This window comes from Ictalurus furcatus, chromosome 3 (assembly GCF_023375685.1).
Source record: "Ictalurus furcatus strain D&B chromosome 3, Billie_1.0, whole genome shotgun sequence".
NCBI classification, from domain to species: Eukaryota; Metazoa; Chordata; class Actinopteri; order Siluriformes; family Ictaluridae; genus Ictalurus; species Ictalurus furcatus.
Window position 1 is genome coordinate 5,425,663 of NC_071257.1, and position 23,420 is coordinate 5,449,082.

At 38.0% G+C, this 23,420-nt stretch overlaps 2 protein-coding genes across 3 annotated transcripts in view; one reads left to right on the top strand and one right to left on the bottom strand.

The window, feature by feature from the left end:
• Positions 1-4,770: 4,770 nt before the first annotated feature.
• Positions 4,771-12,115, bottom strand: rnaset2 (ribonuclease T2). Of its 2 annotated transcripts, XM_053620505.1 has the most exons (10): positions 11,881-12,115; positions 9,629-9,724; positions 9,442-9,496; positions 9,032-9,081; positions 8,888-8,945; positions 7,055-7,119; positions 6,836-6,949; positions 6,605-6,650; positions 5,956-6,030; positions 4,771-5,830 (listed from the first exon to the last, which is right to left on the bottom strand). In XM_053620505.1, exons 2-10 carry the CDS (start codon positions 9,694-9,696, stop codon positions 5,639-5,641), a joined length of 723 nt encoding a protein of 240 aa, XP_053476480.1. In that variant the 5' UTR covers positions 9,697-9,724; positions 11,881-12,115; the 3' UTR covers positions 4,771-5,638. The 2 variants fall into 2 exon arrangements, with proteins under 2 accessions (XP_053476480.1, XP_053476481.1); XM_053620506.1 differs by lacking the exon at positions 9,629-9,724.
• A 2,066-nt stretch (positions 12,116-14,181) lies between these two features.
• Positions 14,182-23,420, top strand: part of myom2b (myomesin 2b) — a 34,858-nt gene continuing 25,619 nt past the window's right edge. Inside the window, exons 1-9 of the mRNA XM_053620504.1 lie at positions 14,182-14,268; positions 15,702-15,808; positions 16,368-16,425; positions 16,826-16,980; positions 17,744-17,830; positions 19,257-19,345; positions 20,439-20,489; positions 21,768-21,932; positions 22,744-22,905. Of these exons, the coding sequence (XP_053476479.1) occupies positions 15,723-15,808; positions 16,368-16,425; positions 16,826-16,980; positions 17,744-17,830; positions 19,257-19,345; positions 20,439-20,489; positions 21,768-21,932; positions 22,744-22,905 (853 nt within the window). The 5' untranslated portion in view covers positions 14,182-14,268; positions 15,702-15,722. The remainder of the gene's footprint in view (positions 14,269-15,701; positions 15,809-16,367; positions 16,426-16,825; positions 16,981-17,743; positions 17,831-19,256; positions 19,346-20,438; positions 20,490-21,767; positions 21,933-22,743; positions 22,906-23,420) is intronic.

Here is a 23,420-nt window from a genome sequence, read left to right on the forward strand (position 1 = left end):
GTTGTGTCAAAATATACCATAACAACCTGCTAACATTAGTCAAGCTAGCTAGCAAGCTTATGTAGATAAAAGTTAATGTTTAACATTTCACTGGCCTCTAATAGTTTATTCTGGTGTGCCTATTTTGTAAAATCACTGACCTCAACTGAGTAAATACTTTACAACTACTTTTTTCATGCCTACAACTGACACATCTGATAAAATAAATGTTCTATATTTGAGGAATGCTTTTTTTCAACACTTATGTTAACTAACCAAGTGAGTTACACTGAAGTGAACAGCACCTTAAGTATATGTAAAGTTAATGTTAGCTAGGCAAATCCTGTTGGGTTTTCAGTAGCATGCTAGATTTGTTTGCTAGCTAGCTCATGTTAACTCATAGAGGTTTCTAGTTACGTAGTTAGCCATCTAGCAAAGGTGACCCTTACACATTATCCTGAACAGTATCTACAGTGCCCTCCACTAAAATTGGCACCCTTGGTAAATATGAGCAGAGAATGTTGGGGAAATTGTGTTTATTGTTTAACCTTTTGATATTTTTTTTTTTTTTTTTTAAAAATCACAAAAATACTTCGTTAAATATAGATGTGCAACATTTATTGACACCCTTTTAGTCAATACTGTGCTACCTCCCTTTGCCAAGATAACAGCTCTGAGTCTTCTCCTATAATACCTGATGAGGTTGGAGAGGGCAAGGGATTTAAGACCATTCATGCATACAGAATCTCTCCAGGTCCTTCAAATTTCTAGGTCCATGCTGGTGGACTCTCCTCTTCAGTTCACCCCACAGGTTTTCTGTGTGTTTCAAGTCAGGGGACTGGGATGGACGTGGCAGGAGCTTGATTTTGTGGACAGTGAACCATTTGTTGCTTTTGATGTATGTTTTGGATCATTGTCCTGCTGGAAGATCCGACCACGGTCTATTTTATGCTTTCTGGCAGAGGCAGTCAGGTTTTCATTTAATATCTGTTGATATTTGAGAGAGTCCATGATGCCATGTATCCTAACAAAATGTCCAGGTCCTCTGGCAGAAAAACAGCCCCAAAACATTAAAGAGACACCACCATATTTAACCGTGGGAATGAGGTTTTCCATATGGCTACCACTCTATTGGTATAGAGAGGTATACAGTCTATATTGTCCTATAGGTAGGACAATATAGATGCATGTCCTCTTCCAGGTTGAATCAGAACACTTCCAGTTGACTGGAACTTCTTAATTATTGCCCCGATGCTGGAAATGTGCATTTTTAAAGCTTGTGCTATTTTCATATAGCCACTTCTCATTTTGTGAAGCTCAACAACCTTTTGCCGCACATCACAGCTATATTCCTTGGTCATACCCATTGTTATGAATGACTAAGGGAATTTGACCTATGTGTTACCTCATATTTACACCCCTGTACAGGAAGTCGTGGCTGACCAATTTCCTGTTCCTAGTCACCCAGGTGTACTAAAAAAAAATTAAATATCAATGGGAATATACTTCAAATATAAATTTTTTCCCCTATGAATTCATAGGGGTGCCAATGGTTGTGGTACACATATATTTAACAAAGTTTTTTTTTTTTTTGATAAACCTGTGTTGTGTTTGCAATTGATTGATATCCATGAGAGCAGAGCATTTTTCTGAAATTTTGAACAAAACATCAAAAGGTGGAGGGCACTGTATAGGCTGCAGCAGCGCTTGGAGATATATATATATATATATATATATATATATATATATATATATATATATATATATATATATATATATATATATATATATATATATATATATATATATATAAAACACAGCAGGCAATCGCTTCTGGGCATTGACTTGGCATCTCACTTCAAAGCATCAAATGCTCTAGCTAGCAAGTCTAGCTCACTCAGTTAGCTAATGGTTTACCTGTACATGTTTCTGCAGGTTGGATGATGAGCTGTGAAGTGCAGATATCTCCACAGGTCTTGGCTCATAGTTCATTTGCAGATCATTATCATGCTGTTTTCTTTGAAGTTCGTAAAACTGAGGATAACTGATGAATTGGGGCAGGGATACTCAGACATTGCTGCTTATAACTGATCTTTTAACACCTGCAGTGTAGACCATTGGCAGAAAACTGCTTTATTCTGATTGAGTCTCAGAATTGAATTATTTAAAATGTGCATATATTATCTTTTAATTGGTTTACACTCTTCCAGGGTTAAACACATTTTTTTGTACTCTATAATAGTGATAAATTTAATTGTAGCAAAGTTGGATAATAAAAAACAATAAACTCAAGTAAATGTACTATGATTTAATTATACTCAATTAACATTAAAGGGAACCATGACTTTCCACTTTCTTTATGTATGGAAAATGTGAAATCGGTGCAATATAGGTTTAAAAAACAAACAAACAAAAAAACAGGCTAGAGGAATCAAACATTCAAAAATCACCCTATTGAATGCAAGGCATCTTGCATAAAACCTAGAAAAAATGGTGAATATACAAAATCCATCCATAGATCCAGCTTCTGTACCGCTTATCCTATACAGTCATGGTGGAGCCTGGAGCCATTGTGGGGGACACCTTGGATGGCACAATCACACACACGCACTCGCACACTATGGACAATTTAGAGATGCCCATCAGTCTACAATGCATGTCTTTGGACCGGGGGAGAAAACCAGCGTACCCGGAGGAAACCCACGAAGTACGGGGAGAACATGCAAACTCCGTGCGCACAGGGTAATCCCTCAACCATGGAGGTGCGAGGCAAACATTATTGTTAACCACTAAGCCACCCTATGTACAAAATCATAAGTAATAATTACTCTAATAAGGTGTGAAGCTTAAGCGTCATCATTCAAAGGCAGCTCTTATTAATCATTTGAGCAATATACAGCAAATTCATAGTTACAGGTCCATGTCTGTGAATCCAAAGCAGCCAGCAGCCAATTCAGTATACTGCACTCTTGCTTAATCATGCTCCGGTTTCTGCTTTTATGTATGTAAATGATAAGCAAGTGGCAGAATAAACAGTGCTGGAAGAGGTGATTGGGACAACACGCTGTTCCCAGTGTTCTGTGCCAGTCACTAGAATATATGAGCAATTCTGTCTCGTAGTTGCACCTGTGCTTCTGACCATATTGACAGTAATCCATCAGACGAGAAAGTGTCAGGAATCCTGCTCCTTAATTCAGTCTGTCTGCCGCAGAGTCTGAATATTTTTTTTCCTCTCTCTCTGTCGCTTGCACTTTCTGTCACTCAGGACAACAGACACAGAAAAACAGCTCTGTACTCAGTGTTACAGCTCTGACTGCATACAGAAAGACGGGTATAATCAAGGACAAATTACGTCTAATGACACGGTCATATTTTTTTGGCCAAGCAATTACCACATAAAAAGAAAGCAGGGCGCATTGGGCATAGTTTGACAGTCTGTTTCTTTATTTGCAGAGATGTTTGGATGCTTTTATACTATTTTCTAGTCCAGTAAAAGATTAGTCAGAAAATCTGCAAAGGCTTTTCTTATTGTCACCGGCTTAATGACAAGGGATTAGTTGAGGTTAAATAGATTTCAGAATACTGCATCCAGATTTTGAGTATATGCCAGATAATGCCAAAAAATTTAATATTGTAACAGGTCTTAACCTCGTTCAATACTTAAATATAACATACTTTAGGAAGACTTACTCATCCAACACCTAAACCTATATCAAAGATGTCATAAAAAATATTTCTATTCACCCGTGAAAATCCAACAAGCTTAAATATTATTAAAACTCAAATCCATATTTAATACTTGCTGTGTATACTCTATGTGCACATGCACGTGCACACATACATCTAAGGAGCTCCTGACCATCTTCCAGGGTCTCTTCATTCTCACCCACATAAATTGAGATCTTCATGCTCTCCTGTGCTACGAATGACAGCTAAGAAGAAAAATGTTTAAAAGTGATAGCTATTATCTCCCTCATTGGTATAATTTCACAGTCTGTAGGTGGTATCTAGGAACCTCTAGGAAGAAAAACAGCCCAGGATGACCCACTTCAGTTATGGATCACACGTCAGACATAAGAACTATAAGGTGTAAACTGGGATAAAAGAAATGAACGGGTGCTAAAATTGGTATTGTGTGAGCAGGATGAATCACTACCTGTGATTAACACTGAACTGAAACAGTTCTATAATTGCAAATCAACCCGAGAGAGCCGAGTTGTTCACGCGAACTGTAACTGAATGAACTGTAATTCTAAAACTGCTTTCGCACACGTTTTTTGTAGGCCCTTTTGTAGCACGTACTCATTTCCTTCATCCCCAGGAACACTTACAGACGTGTTTGAAAGTTTGTGAACGCTTTAGAATTTCTGCATAAATCATCAGGTTTTCACACGAGTCCGAAAACTAGAAAAAAAGAACCTGATTAAACGGACGAGACAAAAATATTATACTCGGTCCCTTATTTATTGAGGAAAATACTCCAATATTACATATCTGGATGATTACACGTGTCAAGAACAGGAATCTGAGGCTTTTCTTTTTGCAAACTTTCAATCGTTCAGTTTCCGTGACCTTCCCAACGTGTAACCTACGATTCCTGTTGTTGTTACCCTACTGCCTCAAGATTCAACTTCTTGTCCATTCTGAGACACTTTTCTGCTCACCATAGTTGTTAAGGAAACCTGTTCACAGCAACCTAACTGGATAACTTGACCTTGAATAAATTCAAATCTTACATCTCAAGCAAATCTCAAGTTTCATGGAATAAGTAATGCACCAATAATGAACAAGTTCGTTTTTTGATTTTAATTCGATCCATTAAATTGTATTGAAATGCACATAAATATACAGATTAAAAAAAAAAATCTCCAATTTCAATCAGTTATTTTCAGTAGGGAGAAAACACAAGAAACAACTCTGGAACAAGAGGTAACATTATAATCATAACCAGGAATGATGCTTATTTTGTATAATAAGCCAGACTGTATTATAGTACAGTGGGTTAAAGGTTTAACATTAACGTTCTGAGCTTAATGATGGTCTGTGAGGCTCAAATGCTTGGCATCCTCTTAAATGGCCGACGAAGGAAATGCCCGTTGCTGATATGTTAATGTACTGTGTACAAAATAAACATCGTCATAAGCGTTTAATTAACTGGTTTTTAAAGGGTTTATTTTGGTAAAATTGGCAATAATGATACATCTAAATTCATTCATAGTGGATACATATTCAGTCCTTAATTTGGTAAAAAAAAAACAAACAAAAAAAAACAACCCACAATTATTTCATTAACCCTCAGCGTATCACAGCAAAAGTAGGTAAATGAGTACATAGTAAAAATGTTTTTACATAATGATTACATAACATCATAATCACTTTCCAGCCTGCTTGAGTTATTAAAAGAGCAAGTGGTGACCTCCAGTGGTCTAAATGTGAATGCGCAGAATTACTGGCCTATAGCCTATACATGGAGGTCTACTGGTCACACATATGCTGTGTGGTCAGTGGCTTGTCCAAACTAGCACTTTAAACTAGACGTCAAGAAAACCCCGTTCCCTCAAGCATTTCATATTCAACAGGCACGAACAGGACAAGCGGGAAAAATACTGTTGCATCATATCTAATTACACCACATCAAGTTTTTGTAAACCTCAACAGCTTAAAGAAAGCGTGGCGTCTGTCGCGAGCTTCGGAGCGGAGGATAGTAGACTGGCACAGACGCATCACACACGGTGAATCCTGGGTGGTTGTCTCGACTCTGAAGCTCCTCCGGGTGCTTTTCACAGTCGAGAAGCTGAAACTGCTTGTCAAAACAGATCTCTATCTGGCCCAAGGTCTGGAACTCGCTCTCCTAAAAAACAACAACAAAATAGACATTTCAGAAAAATATGCATAAAAGTATAATGATCAGTAGAGAATACAGAGTAAGCTGATTTATATACAAGTGTTTGGGACGAAATCCATTCGGAGTCCTACCTGTCCGTGGGAAACGCACTGAATTTTTGGAGTCACACCATACGAATTGCTGATGCATGCTTCCACATCTGTTAGCTAAGGAAAAGATCAGCAGTGATATCCCATGACATGAGGGCATTAAAGCTGATTATTACAGAAGTTGAAAAACCAAAAAGGCACAATGTGGTCATCTGACTAACAAGAACAATGAATCGTAGCTTCCTCACATGCTAGACTCACCTCATTTTTTTTTTTACACAGCATATAAAGCGATAATCATGCAAGAACAAAACACTCGGCAGTGAAACGTACTAAAGTCACCACCCCTACTGAAAACTAACAGACAATCACTTTGAAATCCCCCTAACCGTTAAACAACAAAGCGCCTGATACACGTTTATCATTGGGCTGCTAGCGTTTAATTAAAATGCACCCAAACCATTTATGTAACTAAACCACTGAGCTATGAATGAAGTCAACAGCTACATTTGACGTTATTTAAATCATTAATAACAGTTAAATAATTGATAAAGCTTACCGAGTTTTTATGGTCAAAGTTCTAAATAAATGTTTTACATACTCCTCTTCACAGACAGCTATATGATAAAATAGTTCCCTTCACATTATTATTATTATTATTATTACTACAATACAAGTCATGGTTACTTACCTTGTAGTAGTTTTCAGAGGGAACGATATTGCTCTTCTTTAAAAGGCTAAAGCAAAAAAAATTAAATAAATAAAAATCATAATCATGCAAGCACAGGATAACTTCTAACAGGACTAACAGGAACCACAGAGGGCTGACACTGAAGACTCTGTGCATAAATGTAATATATATGTCTACAGTAACAATGTAATAATAAATCCCTGTATTTTAATACTATAAACCTTCACCCACCCATCGAGGTCCAGTTTGTGGTAAAGTTCCAGGGCTTTGCTGAAGTATTTGTGCTGAGTGTCCAAGGCCTCTGCGTGAGCAGCACATGTCCCATGCTTTGTCCATTCATGCTTCCTAAATATCCAGAGAGAAAATCCATTACAGCATAATTGTAAAGTCGTAGGAGTCATCGTAACGGCAAATAACGAACATTTAAATACAAAAGGGCACGGGTCATACCAGAACACTGTAGAGTTTGGTTTAAGAAGATCTGGCCAAAATGTCTTCATTTCTGGTAGCAGGTCCTGTAAAGCAAAAAGTAGACAAATGGTCGAAGTGACCTACAACTCAGTTGCAAAGATTCTGCGAGTACGGCTCCACAGTGAGAGGGTGTTCTAAAGATTCTTTCTGTATTTTTTTTTTTCAGTTCAATTTATTTATATAGCGCTTTTTACAATGGACATTGTGTCAAAGCAGCTTTTACAGAAACATGTAAACACAGGATATAGATTTTAAGTGTATGAATTTATCCCTATTGAGCGAGCCGTTGGCGATGGTGGCGAGGAAAAACTCCCTAATAATCCTACTGATTGGGCACAAATACCAATGGAATGGATGTGCAATGGAAACTAGTTATAAGGATCCTGACAGCAATAACACAGACTACATGATTATGACCATTAAATAGTAATACTGTGGCTATGAGTATTCGAGATTGACAAATAGTGGATTTTACTCATACTGATAAGTAAGTTGAGCAGTACTTGCTGATAACCGATACTGAACGAAAACACAACACTCAAACTGAAATATTACTGAACGTCATTACAAAATAAACAATACTGACTGTACCGTGAAAATGTACTGTACTTAAAAAAATGTAACTAAATATATAAATATTCATATATATATATATATATATATATATATATATACACACTAAGTAAAAAAAGAAACGGCCCTTTCTCAGATGTATTTTAAAGAAGATTCTGTAAAATCTAAATAAGCTTTACAGATCTTTATTGGAAAGGGTTTAAATAATGTTTTTCATGTTTGTTCAATGAACCATAAATAATTATTGCACACGAACCTGTGGAACAGTCCTTAAGACACGAATAGTTTACAGGCCCTAGGCAATTAAGGTCATAGTTACTACAACTTAGGACACTAAAGAGACCTTTGTACTGACTCTGAAAAACACCAGAACATGCCATAGGCCTGCTGCAGGGAGGCATGAGGCTTGAGCAATAAACTGCAATGTCAGTGTAAGACTCCCTAAGATGGTGCTACAGGGAGACAGGAAGGACAGCTGATCGTCCTCGCAGTGGAAAATTACGTGTGACCATGTGACGTGATGGAGAACTTGCAAATGCCTTGATGGAAGAGTGGGGTAATATCTCAAAGCAAGAACCGACAAATCTACTTTTAGTACTTAAAGCAGCTGGTGGAGACACCAGATACTGACTGTTCCTTTTGATATCGACACCCCCTTTTGTTCAGGGACTCGTTATCCCATTTCTGTTCGTCAAATGTCTGTGAAACTTGTTCAGCTTATGTCTCAGTTGTTGAATCATATTAAGAAATTTACTGGGAATAAACGCAGTTGAATGTGCGAGGATGCTTCTTTTTTTTTGCTGAGTATATTAACGTAAACAAAAAATCCAAACTGAACCAAAAAGTAACACTCTTTTTAAAAAATAAATAAATAAATAAATAAAAAATAAAACTAATAAAAAATAAAAACATCCGAAATCAAATCGAAAACACTATAAACACCACAACAATATTTGTCAGTTGTCAGAGCCTCTCTCGTACTGTAAAATGACAGCGGACCGTTCTCAGCCGCTCCCGCAACCGGGAAAAACTTGGTGTGGCAAAATCGGTCGACCTCTAGTGAGTATTTTGGATCCGTGTGTAAATAACATCTTTAATACTCCTTTTTAGAGTTCATATTTCAAACTATTCTGATATCTATATAATTTTGGCTGCGGTGCCCAAAGCTACGTAGAGGTAGGTATGCAAATTCTGTGATTCACCACACACACCCATGCACACACATGCGCCCATACTTACCGCAATCAAAGTTGCATTGAAATGCCAGGATACGTTACATTCAGAACCGCTGTCAGGCCTGTGCACAAACACATTTTATCATTCCGCACTGAACATTTCGGAGATCTTTAAAAAAACAAAAAAATGGAAGGACTCTGAACATACCATAATCCATGCAGGGTCCAGTAACTAAAGTTTGCAGTGCATTTTTCCATCTACGAACACAGAAGCATTTGACAGAAGTTTACACCCCAGCACTGTTGAATTCTCAAATCTGAAGGTATTGATAAGTTTCTATAACAGCAGAACAAACAAACTCTTTATAGAAGCAACAACAGGAACTAACTTGTCTTGCAGACCTTCTACACAATAGCAGAAATACACATGGCAGTGCATGTCATGACAGGACACACAAGAACAGGATCAATTCAATGACACAATTTGGGAACACCTAGCAGACTTACTGTGATATTAAATTATTATGAGTGGCATTATAAGAGAGGGTCTCGGTGGGTAGAAAATCTAGAACAATAAATAAGTATACAGATACATAAAGAAATCATTTGGTTTCTTACACTGCAAAATGTTTGTGGCCAGTGGTGAGTCACGAGGAGTTTGGTCCATTCCTTCCTAAAATAAGCACAGCCAGGCCAAAACACCAATAAGTACTGTTTCACATTCACAACTTTAATAATGCAGTCTTTGAAATCATTTCAAATGAACAAAGAAAGACGTAAGCTTGGTTCTAAAATACAAGCTTACTTATGAGCGCTATGGGCTAATGTCAGGAAGATATAACCGAGACACAGGAAGATGACACGTAACTTCATCCTTCTTCAACGATTAGCCCAGGTTGGTCTGAAATATAATAGCAGGGACCCAGTGGTTAATGTTGAAACTTTTGAAAAGTCCTTAACTAGTGATGAGTTAATGCAATTATGGACCTTCCTCAATGAGCTACAGTTTCGGTTGAAAGTACAAGGCCATTATTGTGTAGGTAAAGCTGGTTCATCAAACAACCTGAGGCAAGCGTTTGAAAGTCTGGAACTTTCTTGGGTTTTTTTTCTTTTTTTAAGAGTAGGAAAATAAAGACGAAGCAATAAACAATAAGTAATCACCTCTCTTCAAAGTGCGTTTCTGACTTTTCAATGCTTCACAATCCTTTACTTTGTAATGAGCAAACAGGCTATGGATGTAGTAATGCCCAACAATGATTACTTGTATGCTATATTAAACTATATGACTAGTTTCCCTAGAGACTTAAACCAGAAGTAGCAAGCATAAACAATAAATAATGAGAACATACACAAAAGCATTATGAATCAGTTGATTTCACAACTTTCTGGAAGTTTCTTTGACCTCAATCAGGATGCACTATCAATCAGACCTACAGTGTTGTAATATATATTTAGGCTTTGGGTACATGTTGCGTATATTTGGTTGTATTTTTCAAACTGGGCACAGCTTGGGTCTACACCCAGGATGAATTCTGGTTTTGTTTGTGAGAATTTATCCTCCATTATTTAGGAGTAGATGACATTTATTGTACATGTGGTGTGGTCTGCACCTAAATTTACTTGAAGCAAATCCCAGGCCACAGTTTACAGTTGGATCAGAGATTGGTTACAGGGAGCAGATACAGCTTTTAAATGACCGGCCTCGGGTCGGGGGGGGACCCCACAGTGCACACGTGAAAAGAACAACAATTATTGTTTTTTTTTTTTTTCACAATTGGAAAACAGATCACATTTACAACTCATGATGAGGTTTAATTGCTAATAATCAGGTTATGGTGTAAAAACATTCTCCAGGGTTGGGGGTTCGATTCCCGTAGCTGCCCTGTGTGTGCGGTGTTTGCATGTTCTCCCCGTGCTGCGGGGTTTTCCTCCGGGTACTCCAGTTTCCTCCCCCAGTCCAAAGACATGCATGCTAGGCTGATTGTGATTTACTTTTACTTTTAATTTTGTTTTCCTTTGTTAGTATAAAAAGAAAAAAAGCCTGTGAATGTTTACTGCTGTGTGTCGTTCAATTTTTTTTTTTCTTCTCAATGGAATATTTGGGAAAGGGAGGGGAGGAGAGAAGAAAAAAGGTGATGTTCAGCAGACATGTTTGGTAGACGTGTTCAGCAGAAATGTCCAGCAGAAATGTTCAATTCAGCAGAAATGTTCAGCAGAAAGGTTCAGTTCAGCAGAAATGTTCAGTTCAGCAGAAATGTCCAGCAGAAATGTTTAGTTCAACAGAAATGTTCAGCAGAAATGTTCAATAAAAATGAAACTGGAAAGATGAGGTTTAATTGCTAATAATCAGGTTATGGTGTAAAAACATTCTCCAGGGTTGGCGGCTCGATTCCCGTAGCTGCCCTGTGTGTGCGGCGTTTGCATGTTCTCCCCGTGCTGCGGGGTTTTCCTCCAGGTACTCCAGTTTCCTCCCCCAGTCCAAAGACATGCATGCTAGGCTGACTGTCATGTCCAAAGTGTCTGGAGTGTATGAATGAGTGTATGAATGAGTGTGCGAGTGTGTATGTGACTGTGCCCTGTGAAGGATTGGCACCCTGTCCATGGTGTACCCCGCCTTGCACCCGATGCTCCCTGGGATAGGCTCCAGGTTCCCCGTGAACCACTTGGATAAGCGGTATAGAAGATGGATGGATGGATGGATGGATGGATGGATAACTTAAACTCCAGTGTTGTTGAATTCTCAAATCTGATTGGTCAGAAAGTATTACGCTTCTTGGAGTACTTCTTGATGTGCTGGTATAGGAGAATAATAAACCTCGTGGAGGTCAATTTAACACCACCCTGTCATTAATTAAGAATCGACTCTTTTGAATCAAGTAAAAGAATTGTTCAAAAAGAAAAGAGTCTTCCGCGAATCGGTTGTTGTTGAATGAAGCCTGGCCGTTGATACAATGTAAATAAGCACGTAGAGCTAACTGAAAATGGAAAATAGTGAAAAGGAATAAAGCTGAATGTAAAATGGACGTCTCAAAGAAGTCAGAACAAAGACAAACTTACCCGTTTCTCTCTGCAGGACTTATCTAACTGCAGTGACTTTGCCTATAAATGAGCTTCCTCAAGACTGAGTCTTTAATAAACGAGCGCAAAACATAAAACAGCAGCAAATAAAAAAAGCAACGGGAAGTGGAAAAAACCCACCGAATAAGCACTACTTAACTTCTCCAAGTGTAAAACCTCACCTTCGTGGGTAATGTCCGTTTCTAAACATGTTTACACCGAGTACTGAGTATGTCTACAGGGTTGCCAGATTTCACAGTTATCCACTTTTATCAAGATGCTTTGACTGAAACCCTGTCGTGCTGTCGGTAAAATTATATTGTAGGCCTACTATTAAACAACTATTATGTATGCACACTGTTGTTTAATTGTGTTTAAAAAGCATATGGAATATATGCTTATGAGCAATTAGTTTGCTCAAACACGTTATAGTATTTGTTACTTTTGTTCCTTCTTTTAATATTCTATAATATATATTCATTACAGCCTTAAAGAGAGATGTTATTCTGTAGGACTGGTAATATACATGAATATAAAATATGACCAAATCAGGGGTACACAGTGGATTAGTGGTTAGGACAGTCGCTTCACACCGCCAGGGTTGGGGGTTCGAGTCCGTGTCGCATAATCTCCCCGTGCTGCAGGGTTTTCCTCAGGGTACTCCGGTTTCCTCCCCCAGGCCAAAGACATGCATGACAGGATGATTGGCTTGTCCAAAGTGTCCGGAGTGTGTATGTGATTGGGCCCTGCGATGGATTGGCACCCCGTCCAGGGTGTGCCCCACCTTGTGCCTGATGCTCCCTGGGATAGGCTCCAGGTTCCCCACGACCCTGAAAGGATAAACTCTATAGAAAATGGATGGATGGATTACTAAACAGCTGAATTCAAAATTTAAACCACAATTGAGAGGTTCCCTCCCAATCTGGCAACATTGTAGTGTACTTCCGAGCACGTGATCTACGGACACTCACGTGACGTGGGCTTCGCTTTTTGCAGACGCTGTTGCTAATACGTCTGCCCTGCCGTCATATTAGGAGGGTTAAGAATGACTCATAAGCCAGGGCAAATAAATCGATTTTCACAATTGTTTTGTTGCAGTCATACATTTCTGGAGATATATATATATATAAAATATATATTATATGATATATAATATGTAAATATATACATAAATAAAAGTTCCCCTGAGTGTTTAGGAACCCTTAAACAATCATTGATGACGTTCTGTTTCGATGGGTTTGGCATAAAAAGAAGGACGATAATACAGAAAAGAAACTAATCCCCACTGTTAATTAAGGGAGGATCTGTGATGTTGTGAAGGTTTTGGGATACATGGTGTCATGGACTCTATGAAGTAACAGGACATTTTAACTAAAAATCTGTCTACCGCTGGCAAGAAGTTGCAAATGTGTAATGTTTGGATTGTCCAGCAGGACAATGATCCAAAACATACATCCAAATCCACACAAAATGCTTCACTGAATCAAACTTTTGACGCCCATATCCAGAGCGACTTATATTTATCTCATTTATACATCTGAGCAGTTGAGGGTTAAGGGCCTTGCTCAAGGGCCCAGCAGTGACAGCTTAGTGATGCTTTCCGATCAGTAGTCCAACCCCTTAACCATTAAGCTACCACTGCCCCATATTTCCCAGGGATGCCCATAATTCTGGAGCTGACTATAAGTCATCCTGTTTAGGTCTTAAAATCCTGCACCAGCAGATATACTACAGTGGCTATGTGGGTGTTTCTGGGAACGTTTCACATCAGGGCTACCGTCCTGACTGTAAACTGTGTCGTCCCGAATGTAAACTTAATCTGCTGTTAAAAATAGAGCCCGGCATTACAGTATTACAGTCTTTACAAGGCCGGCTCAAACGTCTCAGAAACCAGTGTAGGACTGGAGGAGCACACTTGTGTTGAAGGAATTGGTTAAAAAAAACCAAACAAAAACAAACTGGATGTGAAAATAAGCTAATAACAACATAAGAAATATTAAACAACTTGAGTCATTTAATTATAATTGAATTGTTCTATATCTAGCCAGATTCCTTAATGCTCAGTCCAATCTATCAAAGCGACCATTACTGATCAATAAGCAGTTGTTTGCTGGAGCCACCACATCCATCGTTACACACTATGAAACACTTATCCCGAGCCATTACAATACACTGTCCTTTAAGACATAAGCCTCTCTCTGTAAGAAATGATGGTGGGACAGGAGTTTAAATGCTATATATAATCTTGTTGCGTGTCCATAAATGGTGTACAGGGAGGTGGCGAGGTCCATGTGGGGGCATGAAGAGTTTTGTTTTCATCAGCCACTGACTCCCAGGCGAGTTGAGTCTGATGTGTGTGTGTTAAGCGCTGCTCTCTACTCTGCCTGGGTAAGTGTGTAAAGTGTGCCCTTCATTTAATGCTTCTATACTTAAAGCCTTTAACATGGCCTTTATTTACACCAGAACAAAAAATCGATTATTGCACGAAGCTGTGTTCTGAAACTGCATCTTGGAAATGATTTCTATGCTTGGGTGCCTAAATGAACTCTAATGACGGTGATGATCATTATTATAATGATGATGATCATTATTATAATGATGATGATGGTGATGGAATATGATAGCCTGATTGGACCTATTAAGCTATTTGATATTTTTAGCTTTGCTGCTGATGGATCATGACTGTTATAATTTATACATGTCATGCAAAAAAGGGAATTAGTGCATGAGCCTAGGAAGTGTAGCATTAATAGGAAATTGCAGAATTGTACAATTGCGTATCGTTCTGTATATATCTCGTTTTGTGTTACGTACAGTTTTAATGTCTCTGTTCACGATTCAGTTCCTCAAGTATGTTAGCAGCTCAGCTGTGAAGAATTTGACATTTTGGGTGTGTCAAGGCAAGGAGTGCTTTGCTGTTGCATATGTGAAAAAAACAAACAAACAAACAAACAAACAAACAAAAAGTTCTGCAAATGAAAAGGCAATGTTTAATATTTCAGGCTCAGGGGCATGCTTATAGTTTTGATACTTTTTTTAGGCTTGGAATTACCCATAATTAATACAGATGCCATAAAATGCTTGGCATGGTTGGGTGTATATTGCACATTTGAGCAAATGTCCATACAACTTGTCTTATGAATATGGTGGGAATAAATACACGTTATGTCTGTGCACATCTAAATCTAATCTTATTGATTTCGTCCTTGGCGCATTAAGGGCAAAATTGCTTAATGTTATCTGCTGACAGGCATCCAGAGCTCTGATTTGGATTATTATAATATCATTCATACAAAATGGCATCTATTGTGTGTGCACGATTTCCAACTGAACAGGGAAACTGTTTACCAAATATGTGATACTGTTAAACTTCAGCGTTAATAATATCATCAGCAATAAAATAACCTTAATGGATTAGGTTAAGATTTTAAATGGATCACTGAATTTGTTAAATAAATCAAAATGAATTATGCGTATTCCTCAATTTTATACACACTGCATCTGTGGCTGTGGCCTGATGTACTAATAATGGTTGCTGTAATAAAGCCTTTAATGAACATGAACTAGTTATTTAACTAAAGGCATTGCTTCTCTACTACATCCCATAATTTAGTCCTCTCTGATCTTCCAACTCTCAAGCTCTTTTCTTTGGAGCAGGACTTTATGCTGTAATATCCCACAATGATGTAGCACCTAAATCACAGAAAATAGCTTCGAATTATCTTCGAATTAGTTTTAGATTGCATTTAGTAGATGATTAAATTACTCAATCTGTTGTGGGTGCAAAAGTGTATGGCTTCATTACTGGTTTCACTTCATAGGCCCTTTTCTGGTAGTTGAACATGGCTGCAGCCGTCGCCAGACGCAAGCACTTCACTCACGACTATCACAGTAAGCAGTCGAGATACGTCGTCAAGGAATACTCCAGGTAGGATGCTGAGCACAATGGATTTTGTATGAAGGTTTTGAGAAATGATCTCCACCCTCATCATTTCTGTCAGCAGGAAAAATGCTGGCAAAAAAAAAAAAAAAATGGGACGGATTTAATTGGTGTTGTTGGAGTGACTTTACTGCACACACATGTTGCACAGGTTTTTCATCCTGGAAGTAATATTTGGCATTCGGGTATTGATTTTCAGATGATTTTATCTAATGAAAGACCAGTTCATAAAAAAAACCAACCTGGGCATTAGATATAGAATTAAGTTGACTTTTGGGCTGAAAGTCATGGCCTGTTTTTGGTGACGTACTATTTCATAATCAGAATCGGCGTTGAACTGAAGAATGAACACAACAGCGTGGAGTGAATGATTTTAATCAATATCAAACAAGTGTGCATTAATCTTACAACTGTTGGCTGTACAATAGATTTCTCTTTTGTGTATTCATTCGATGATGGATGCAAATGTTTGCCTGTTGATGTCTAAGTGTGTTGGTGTACAGTCAACTGTGTCATTTGTAAAGGATGTGAATGACTCTGTTTTTAGCTCTGAAGTCGAAGAAGTGAGATATGAATACAAATCGCAGAAGAATATCCAGAATGTGGTAAGGTTCACTTACAATTTGGTTATACAGATGACATCTTGAAATGATTAATAAATGTATTTTAACCCCATAAACTCACACGTCGCCTTATATACCTCATTCACATGACTACGTAGGGTCTCTCTTGTTTCATTGTTAGTAACTGAAAAATCGTTAACACAAAATATGCTTTAAGTGGAGAGTTTAATGTGTTTAACACTGGCTTGGAAGTAAACACAGGTCTTATTTGGGTTTATACAATATATTCCATAATCTCAGTCTTGAAATTATGTATGTATACGCCCAATCCCACACACACACACACACACACACACACACACACACACACACATATGTATATATATATTCCCAGATCAAGCTCATAGCAAGGTCATGAAACAGTCCTTTCTCATTCTGACAGGTGCACAGGAAGATTCCAGAAAAGTACATCCGTGAATCATCCATGATCAGGGGTCCCAAGTTCCTGGTGAGGCTCAGGTCACACACTGTGTTTGAAAACACTCCTGTGAAGCTGTTCTGCACCGTGGAAGGCTACCCCACCCCGCAAGTCCAATGGTTAGTCCGTGGCAAAGATACAAAGGGAAACGCAATTCATTCTTTTCTGTTCAATCCTTAGCAACTGATGTGCTGTTCGACCAAGTCTCAATGACCCACACCATCTCTTTTTATATAATCCAACTCGGTTATTAGCGATAGAATTAATATTTCCGTAAATGAGCACGGAACACCCCTTCACATGCTTGTCAAACGTGAGTGAGAGAAACAGGGACTGTAGTCACCTTTTCATTTTATATTTACAAAGACTAACCACTAGACTTCTGCACTTGTACTTGTTACTTGTTTTGGGTTCAAATGACCAAAAATATCATCTTTCTAATACATAATACTTTTTTTTTTTTTAAATTCACGTCATTAAAAAAATGTATTCGTTTTGATATTGATTACTAAATTTAAAATACGCCTTTAGACTGGATATAAAGATTACGGCAAGATGCCGCAAATCAATCACCTGTCTAGGCCCTGTCAGTGTGCCATTTATTCCAGAGTACTCAAAGCACAAGAAGAAAAGCTGCACCTGACATGCTGATTCATCCTGGCAGTGCACATTAAGACCCCAGAATGACCAAATTCAACTGCAAAGCAGTCAAAATACTTGGCTAGAGTGTGCCAGAGAACGTATTTAATATAAAACTAAAAGCATAGTGGAAATTTAGGCTCATGAAGCAGTGTGGACTGAAATTTACATGAAGGTGTCTAGAACGACCTCATCAAAGGCATTAATCACCTGATTTTACTCTTTTTTTTCTGATTTTATCAGGTTCAAGGATGATGTCCTGATCGACATTTCTTCCGGAAAATACTTTGTGGAAAGCAGTGCTGGAATCCACTGCCTGAACATCATCAAGTAATTAAGGCATTAGTGTAGATTTCGTCATCCGTTGAAATGCTGTTGTATCTATTGTTTGAATAATATCCAATGAATTAGAGACTTACTGATTGTGGGATACTCCTTATTCTTTGTATCTCTTTGCAAGCTTAGAAAGCACAGGGATGATTGTTTAATTTTTCTTAATCTTTAGATTCACTCACATGATAGTGCACACTTCACCCATTTCTGTTTAGAGTTGATCATAATCCTGTAATGAAATTTATGAAAATTATGATCCTACCAGAGCCTCAGATTAAGATTACAGGTGAAAGATTAGATCCTCACTGAATTCTTTAGCATGTAAAAGCTGTAAAATATATTTTGGACAGATTTGAGAGAATATGATCCATTTTGTTTGCACACTGCTCTCCACTCATCCGCAAAAGGAAGCTGGTGTGTGTGTGTGTCTGTGTGTGTGTGTGTGAGAGAGAGAGCTTTTATCCCAATTTAGTCCAAGCCCTAACATGTCTTGAGCTCCTCTCAGCTGTTCATACCCAAGTGCTGAGCTCAGCGTCATGCGACCTACCAGCGCCTTAAAGAGTTCAGGATCACGTTCTCTGTCCCTACATCGATATCACTATAATGTCCACATAGTCCATCACTTCAAAATCACTTTTTGCCTCTGAGCTTTGAATTTTTTTTCCCCTTTTATTTCTGTAAACTGGGATGCTTTGAAACAATCTGTGAAATCACAATAAGATTCAGGACAAGGTCAATGCTTTCTCAAAGCTCAACTCTTACATAGATACTACACATCTGAGGACCATTTCTTAACAATGATTTCTTAACAAAAAAAAAACCAAAACATTTTTTTACTTTCCAGTCAGAGAAGTAAGCGTATTGCTGCAGCAAGGGAGATGAGAGCGCTTTTAAAATAGCAGCATTGAGGTGAAGGTCACATTACCATGACTCTTCCTCTCCTGGCAGTTCAGTGCATTTGCCATTTACCCCTCGCTGCTGACCACGTCCTTGCCAGTCAGATAATTCTGTTATTTTGCTTTTCCGTCCCAGCTGATTGTATCTAGAGAACCTCAAGTACTCAAGCAGCGTGTAAAAACGTTATCTGTTCTTAATCTTGTGTGTAAGCAGCACTCTACTGCACGCAGCTTAAAACACTTACTTCCCTCACAGCACTGGATCAAAGACAGCTTATGTATTATACACTAGGGAGAATTTTTGCGCTCTGTCCAATTGTCAATTAGGAGATTACCATGCTGTATATCCAATCAAAGCAGACATTGTGCAGCGCTGGCAGGTTTATCATTTGATTAACAAGTCGAATGAGATTGAAGTTGTTATTGATTCTGTATATTGATCCAAGTTTGGGGTGATTCCTTGGAGAAAATGGACAGTCTTCAACAGTTTGTGTGTGTGTGTGTGTGTGTGTGTGTTCCTTGTGCAGGTGTGGGATTGATGACACTGCTCAGTACACGGCTGTTGCCGCTAACACTCACGGCCAGGCCTCCTCTCTGGCTTCAGTGATTGTCAAGAGTGAGTACTGCCTTAAACAAACAAGCTATCAGAATAACACACTGCTATCATACAGTAGGATAAAACAATCTAACTCCTGCAGCTGTTTTTACTCCATCGGATATGTACAACGACTACAATTCTGTCGTAAAGGACTTTGAGGAGAAGTGTTGAGGATCGATGTGCAATTGCAAAACTCAAACCAAACTTCATAATCGTCATCCGACACAGTAATCTGTAGAATAATCCACAACAAATGTCAAAGCAGTCAGAGAAATAACAGGAATCGGAACTTATAGGTAGATGGCAAGACTTCGCAAAGAGTGTTCGTGAACCATGCTCACGAACCAGGGAGCTGTGAGTAGTGAAGAAGAACAGTCCTTGGTATTCAGTGAAGGAGGACTTCTGTTGACATGGAGGTGTAATGGCCTGGCGGTGTGGTATATCTAAAGCTGTTTTTGGGTTTTTTGTTTTTATAGACTTTTAATGCAAGGATTTCTCAAATTACATCTTAAATGCTCATTAATGACTCATTAATGAATGCGCAGTAACCAGGTCTTCCAGCCAATCCTGGGTGTTTGTGAGCCCATGTATGAAGAAGTGGACAGTAAGCACCTACGTATCTGCCTTGTGACAAAAAAAGGATAATTGTAAATGACAAACATTTGGAGAAAATGAGTTTAAAAAGATATAATATACTGTAACGTGGTACTCAGGGATTAAGGAGAGTAAGGATCCATATGCACAAGGTTTATTGGGACGAGTGCACAAGACAAAATCAGAACAAGACAAGACATTCCACAAAAAAGAATCATTCCACAAGACTTTGAGTTCAAGTTTATACACTTTATATAGCAGTACCACAGGACATAGGAAATGACACAAGGGAAGTGGGTTTATTAATCAGTGGAGGGTGCCCTCTGGTGGTCTGGAGAGGGGAACTATGGGCTAGATGATGCATAAACTGTAAATGAGTGTTTAATAAATGGTGAAATAAAAATTGTTCCTGGTAGTTCCTGGTTTTATTATAACAATTATTAATTATTATTAATGTATTAATGGTGTTTTATACTATTTCAGTAATTGGGAACCCTTTACTGTGCACATTGTATAGGGGCCAAAGATGAAGAGAAAATCTGCCCTTTTTCTTGGATGCCTTATCAATGTAAGTCTAAAGCTATTTTGGTAACACTATGTTTTTCTTAATCCACAATAAGCATTTATTGTCTATATAGTTACACTTACTGTACATTCATGTTCAACATGTATTAGCAAGTTTTACATTTGTGCCTTATCCCACAACGCTGTCGAATTCTCAAAACTGAAGGTGTGGATTAAAATCCTATAACAGCACAGATCTGACAGTAGTTCTGTCTGCAATTTAAATATTAGGTTTATATTAATGCACTCGTTCTAACGTTTTCGCTTCTACAGTAACAGCTCATTCACAGGGACTCGTACGGTGGAGTCTCCACATAAACAAAGGCTAATAATAAATGGCGTTAAAAATGTGTTGTTATTTAACAACGAAAAATATATACTTATTGCTATGATGAAGCTTTGCAAGGAGATTAACATTTATGGAAGGAATCTCTAGTGTCAGTGCTTTGTAAAAGTCAATAAGTGACTAATATCGAGAGAGAGAAACAAAGAGGCTGGTGAAGGGGGAACAACGTTTATAGCTGCTACAAAACATAAATGATTAATGAACTAACTTGCTTTGGGGACGTTCCCAAACATTAAAATGTAACTATAGATGGTTAAAAAGCACAACCTGTCATTTATTAATAAGTGAAAAAAATGTGATTGTTGGGGGCACGGTGACTTAGTGGTTAGCATATTTGCCTCGCACTTTTGGGGTGAGAGGTTCAAATCCCGCCTCCGCCCTGTGTGTGTGGAGTTTGCATGTTCTCCCTGCGCTTCGGGGGTTTCCTCTGGGTACTCCGGGTTTCTCCTCCAGTCTTAAGTCTTGCGCTGTAGGCTGACTCTCATTTACAAATTGTCCATAGTGTGTGAATGGCCGCGAATGTGTGTGCAATTGTGCCCTGCGATGGGTTGGCACCCCGTCCAGGGTGTCCCACGCCTTGTGCCCTAGGTTCTCTGGGACAGGCTCTAGGCTCCGCTGCGACCCTGTGTAGGGTAAGCGGTGCAAAAAATGGATAGATGGATGTAACTGTTGACAAATTGCTGTGGTATAAGAGGAATAAAACACTTTAGGATATGCTGTTATAGGAAAATAATCCACTTTAGGATTAATTTCTTAATTTCCTATAAAAAATCATGCTCTGTTGTGTTTTACCCTTTACATAAGATATATGTATATTTGTTTTGAGCCCAAATGTGGTTACATTTATATTACCAGTATCTTTATTCTGTAATTTTATCTATATAAATATCTGAAATAAAAAAAATGAAAAAAATGCTTTTTATTGTTTTCTTTTAGATGGAATTTTACCAGAGATTAAATACACAAAGATCAACATCACCTTTCTGGAGACGTTCGATGTGAAGTTTGGTAAAGAGGGCGACTGTGTGACTCTGTCCTGTAAGATGGCTATAAGCCCCAATCTTGCCAATCTGCAGCCTGAAGCCCAGTGGTACAGAGATGGTATGAAACATAAAACCTACAACATGCTGCCTACAACACAGTCCACAAATACTTAGAAATAAAGAGAATTGTTTTAGAATTATTTAATAAACTTGTTTAAACGACAAAAATAATTTTTTATATAGTTTTCTCCTTAATGTAGTTTTGCCTAAATATTGAAAAAGTAATACAAATTTACAAAAAAATACAATGATGTCCTTCACCATGCCATATGATTGCAGAAAAGGAAGTGTAAACAGTATTTCCTGGTCATGTCAAATGGCTTTTTTTTTTGTTGTTGTCGTGTCAAAGTTAAATCCCTCTTTTTCCAGTTACATAGGAAAATAGTAGTTTTGTATCAATGCTTATCAAAATATTGGAGATAAATTAACTGTTGGATATGGAAACATCATGCAGTGAAGGGTTAAATGCATACTTCTTGCGGTTAGTCTAACTGTATTTACTTAGTAATATGCTTTAAGATGAATAATGTAATGTAAATTTAAGGGGTTAAAGGTATAACTGTTCTTCCTTCAATCCATGACATACAGTACATTCATACACTTACAACATGTGAGCTTTTATATATACTTTATTAATGTATTAATTTCTTGATAAGTCATGACACATCTGTGACACAGACCTTGAAATATTTCTCCATTTAGTACAGTAACTCACAGTATCAGCTCCTCACCTGCTGTTCTTAAAAACATAATTCAATTACACTTTTGTTGCACATCACTGACATAGTTGAAAGGAAGGCTTGTTTTTCATTTAGACTGAGGGGAAAAAAAGATATACCATGCTGAGCTGCGTCTTTTAAAACCTATAGAGCACCTTTTGAAGGAGTCGAAGTGGGTGAAAATGGAGTCTGGGGGAGGTGTCGCTAAGCTCACACTGACTCACCTCGCCAAGGACGATGAGGGTCTTTATACCCTGCGCATGGTGACCAAAGGAGGAGATGCAGTGCACAAGGCTTACATCTATGTGGAAGGTAAAAATCTCTGAGCTCAATGAAGGGGACAGTAAAAGTTCCTTCTAACTTGCATTATGAGAAAACAAACAAATTTAACCTTAAAGCTGACATAAAGTTCTTGCTATAGGTTTTATACACAGTACTGTGTGAAGGTCTCAGGGGCAAGAAATTCCATGAAGCCAAGATGCCTTTTGAAAAGAATGAAATTAAACATTTCTAAGAATCAGAGAACTCACTATGTTGAACAGTGTAGAAAGTTGTTCCAGCCTTGGTGAAAAACATTCCACAGTTCTTCCGCACTACAAAAAAAAAAAAAAAAAAAAAAAAAAAAAATCTTAGCAAGTGTAAATATCTTACACATAGTCACATTCCTCTTGTATTCCCTTTTATAAGCTTACAATAAACCAAACTGAGATCATCCTATTTCTACCTATTTTTACTAGCTTGAAATCACCTTGTTCGATTGGCAGATCATTAAAAAAAATATTAAATCATCTATTTTTTATATTTTTAGAAAGACGCAAAATTATTTG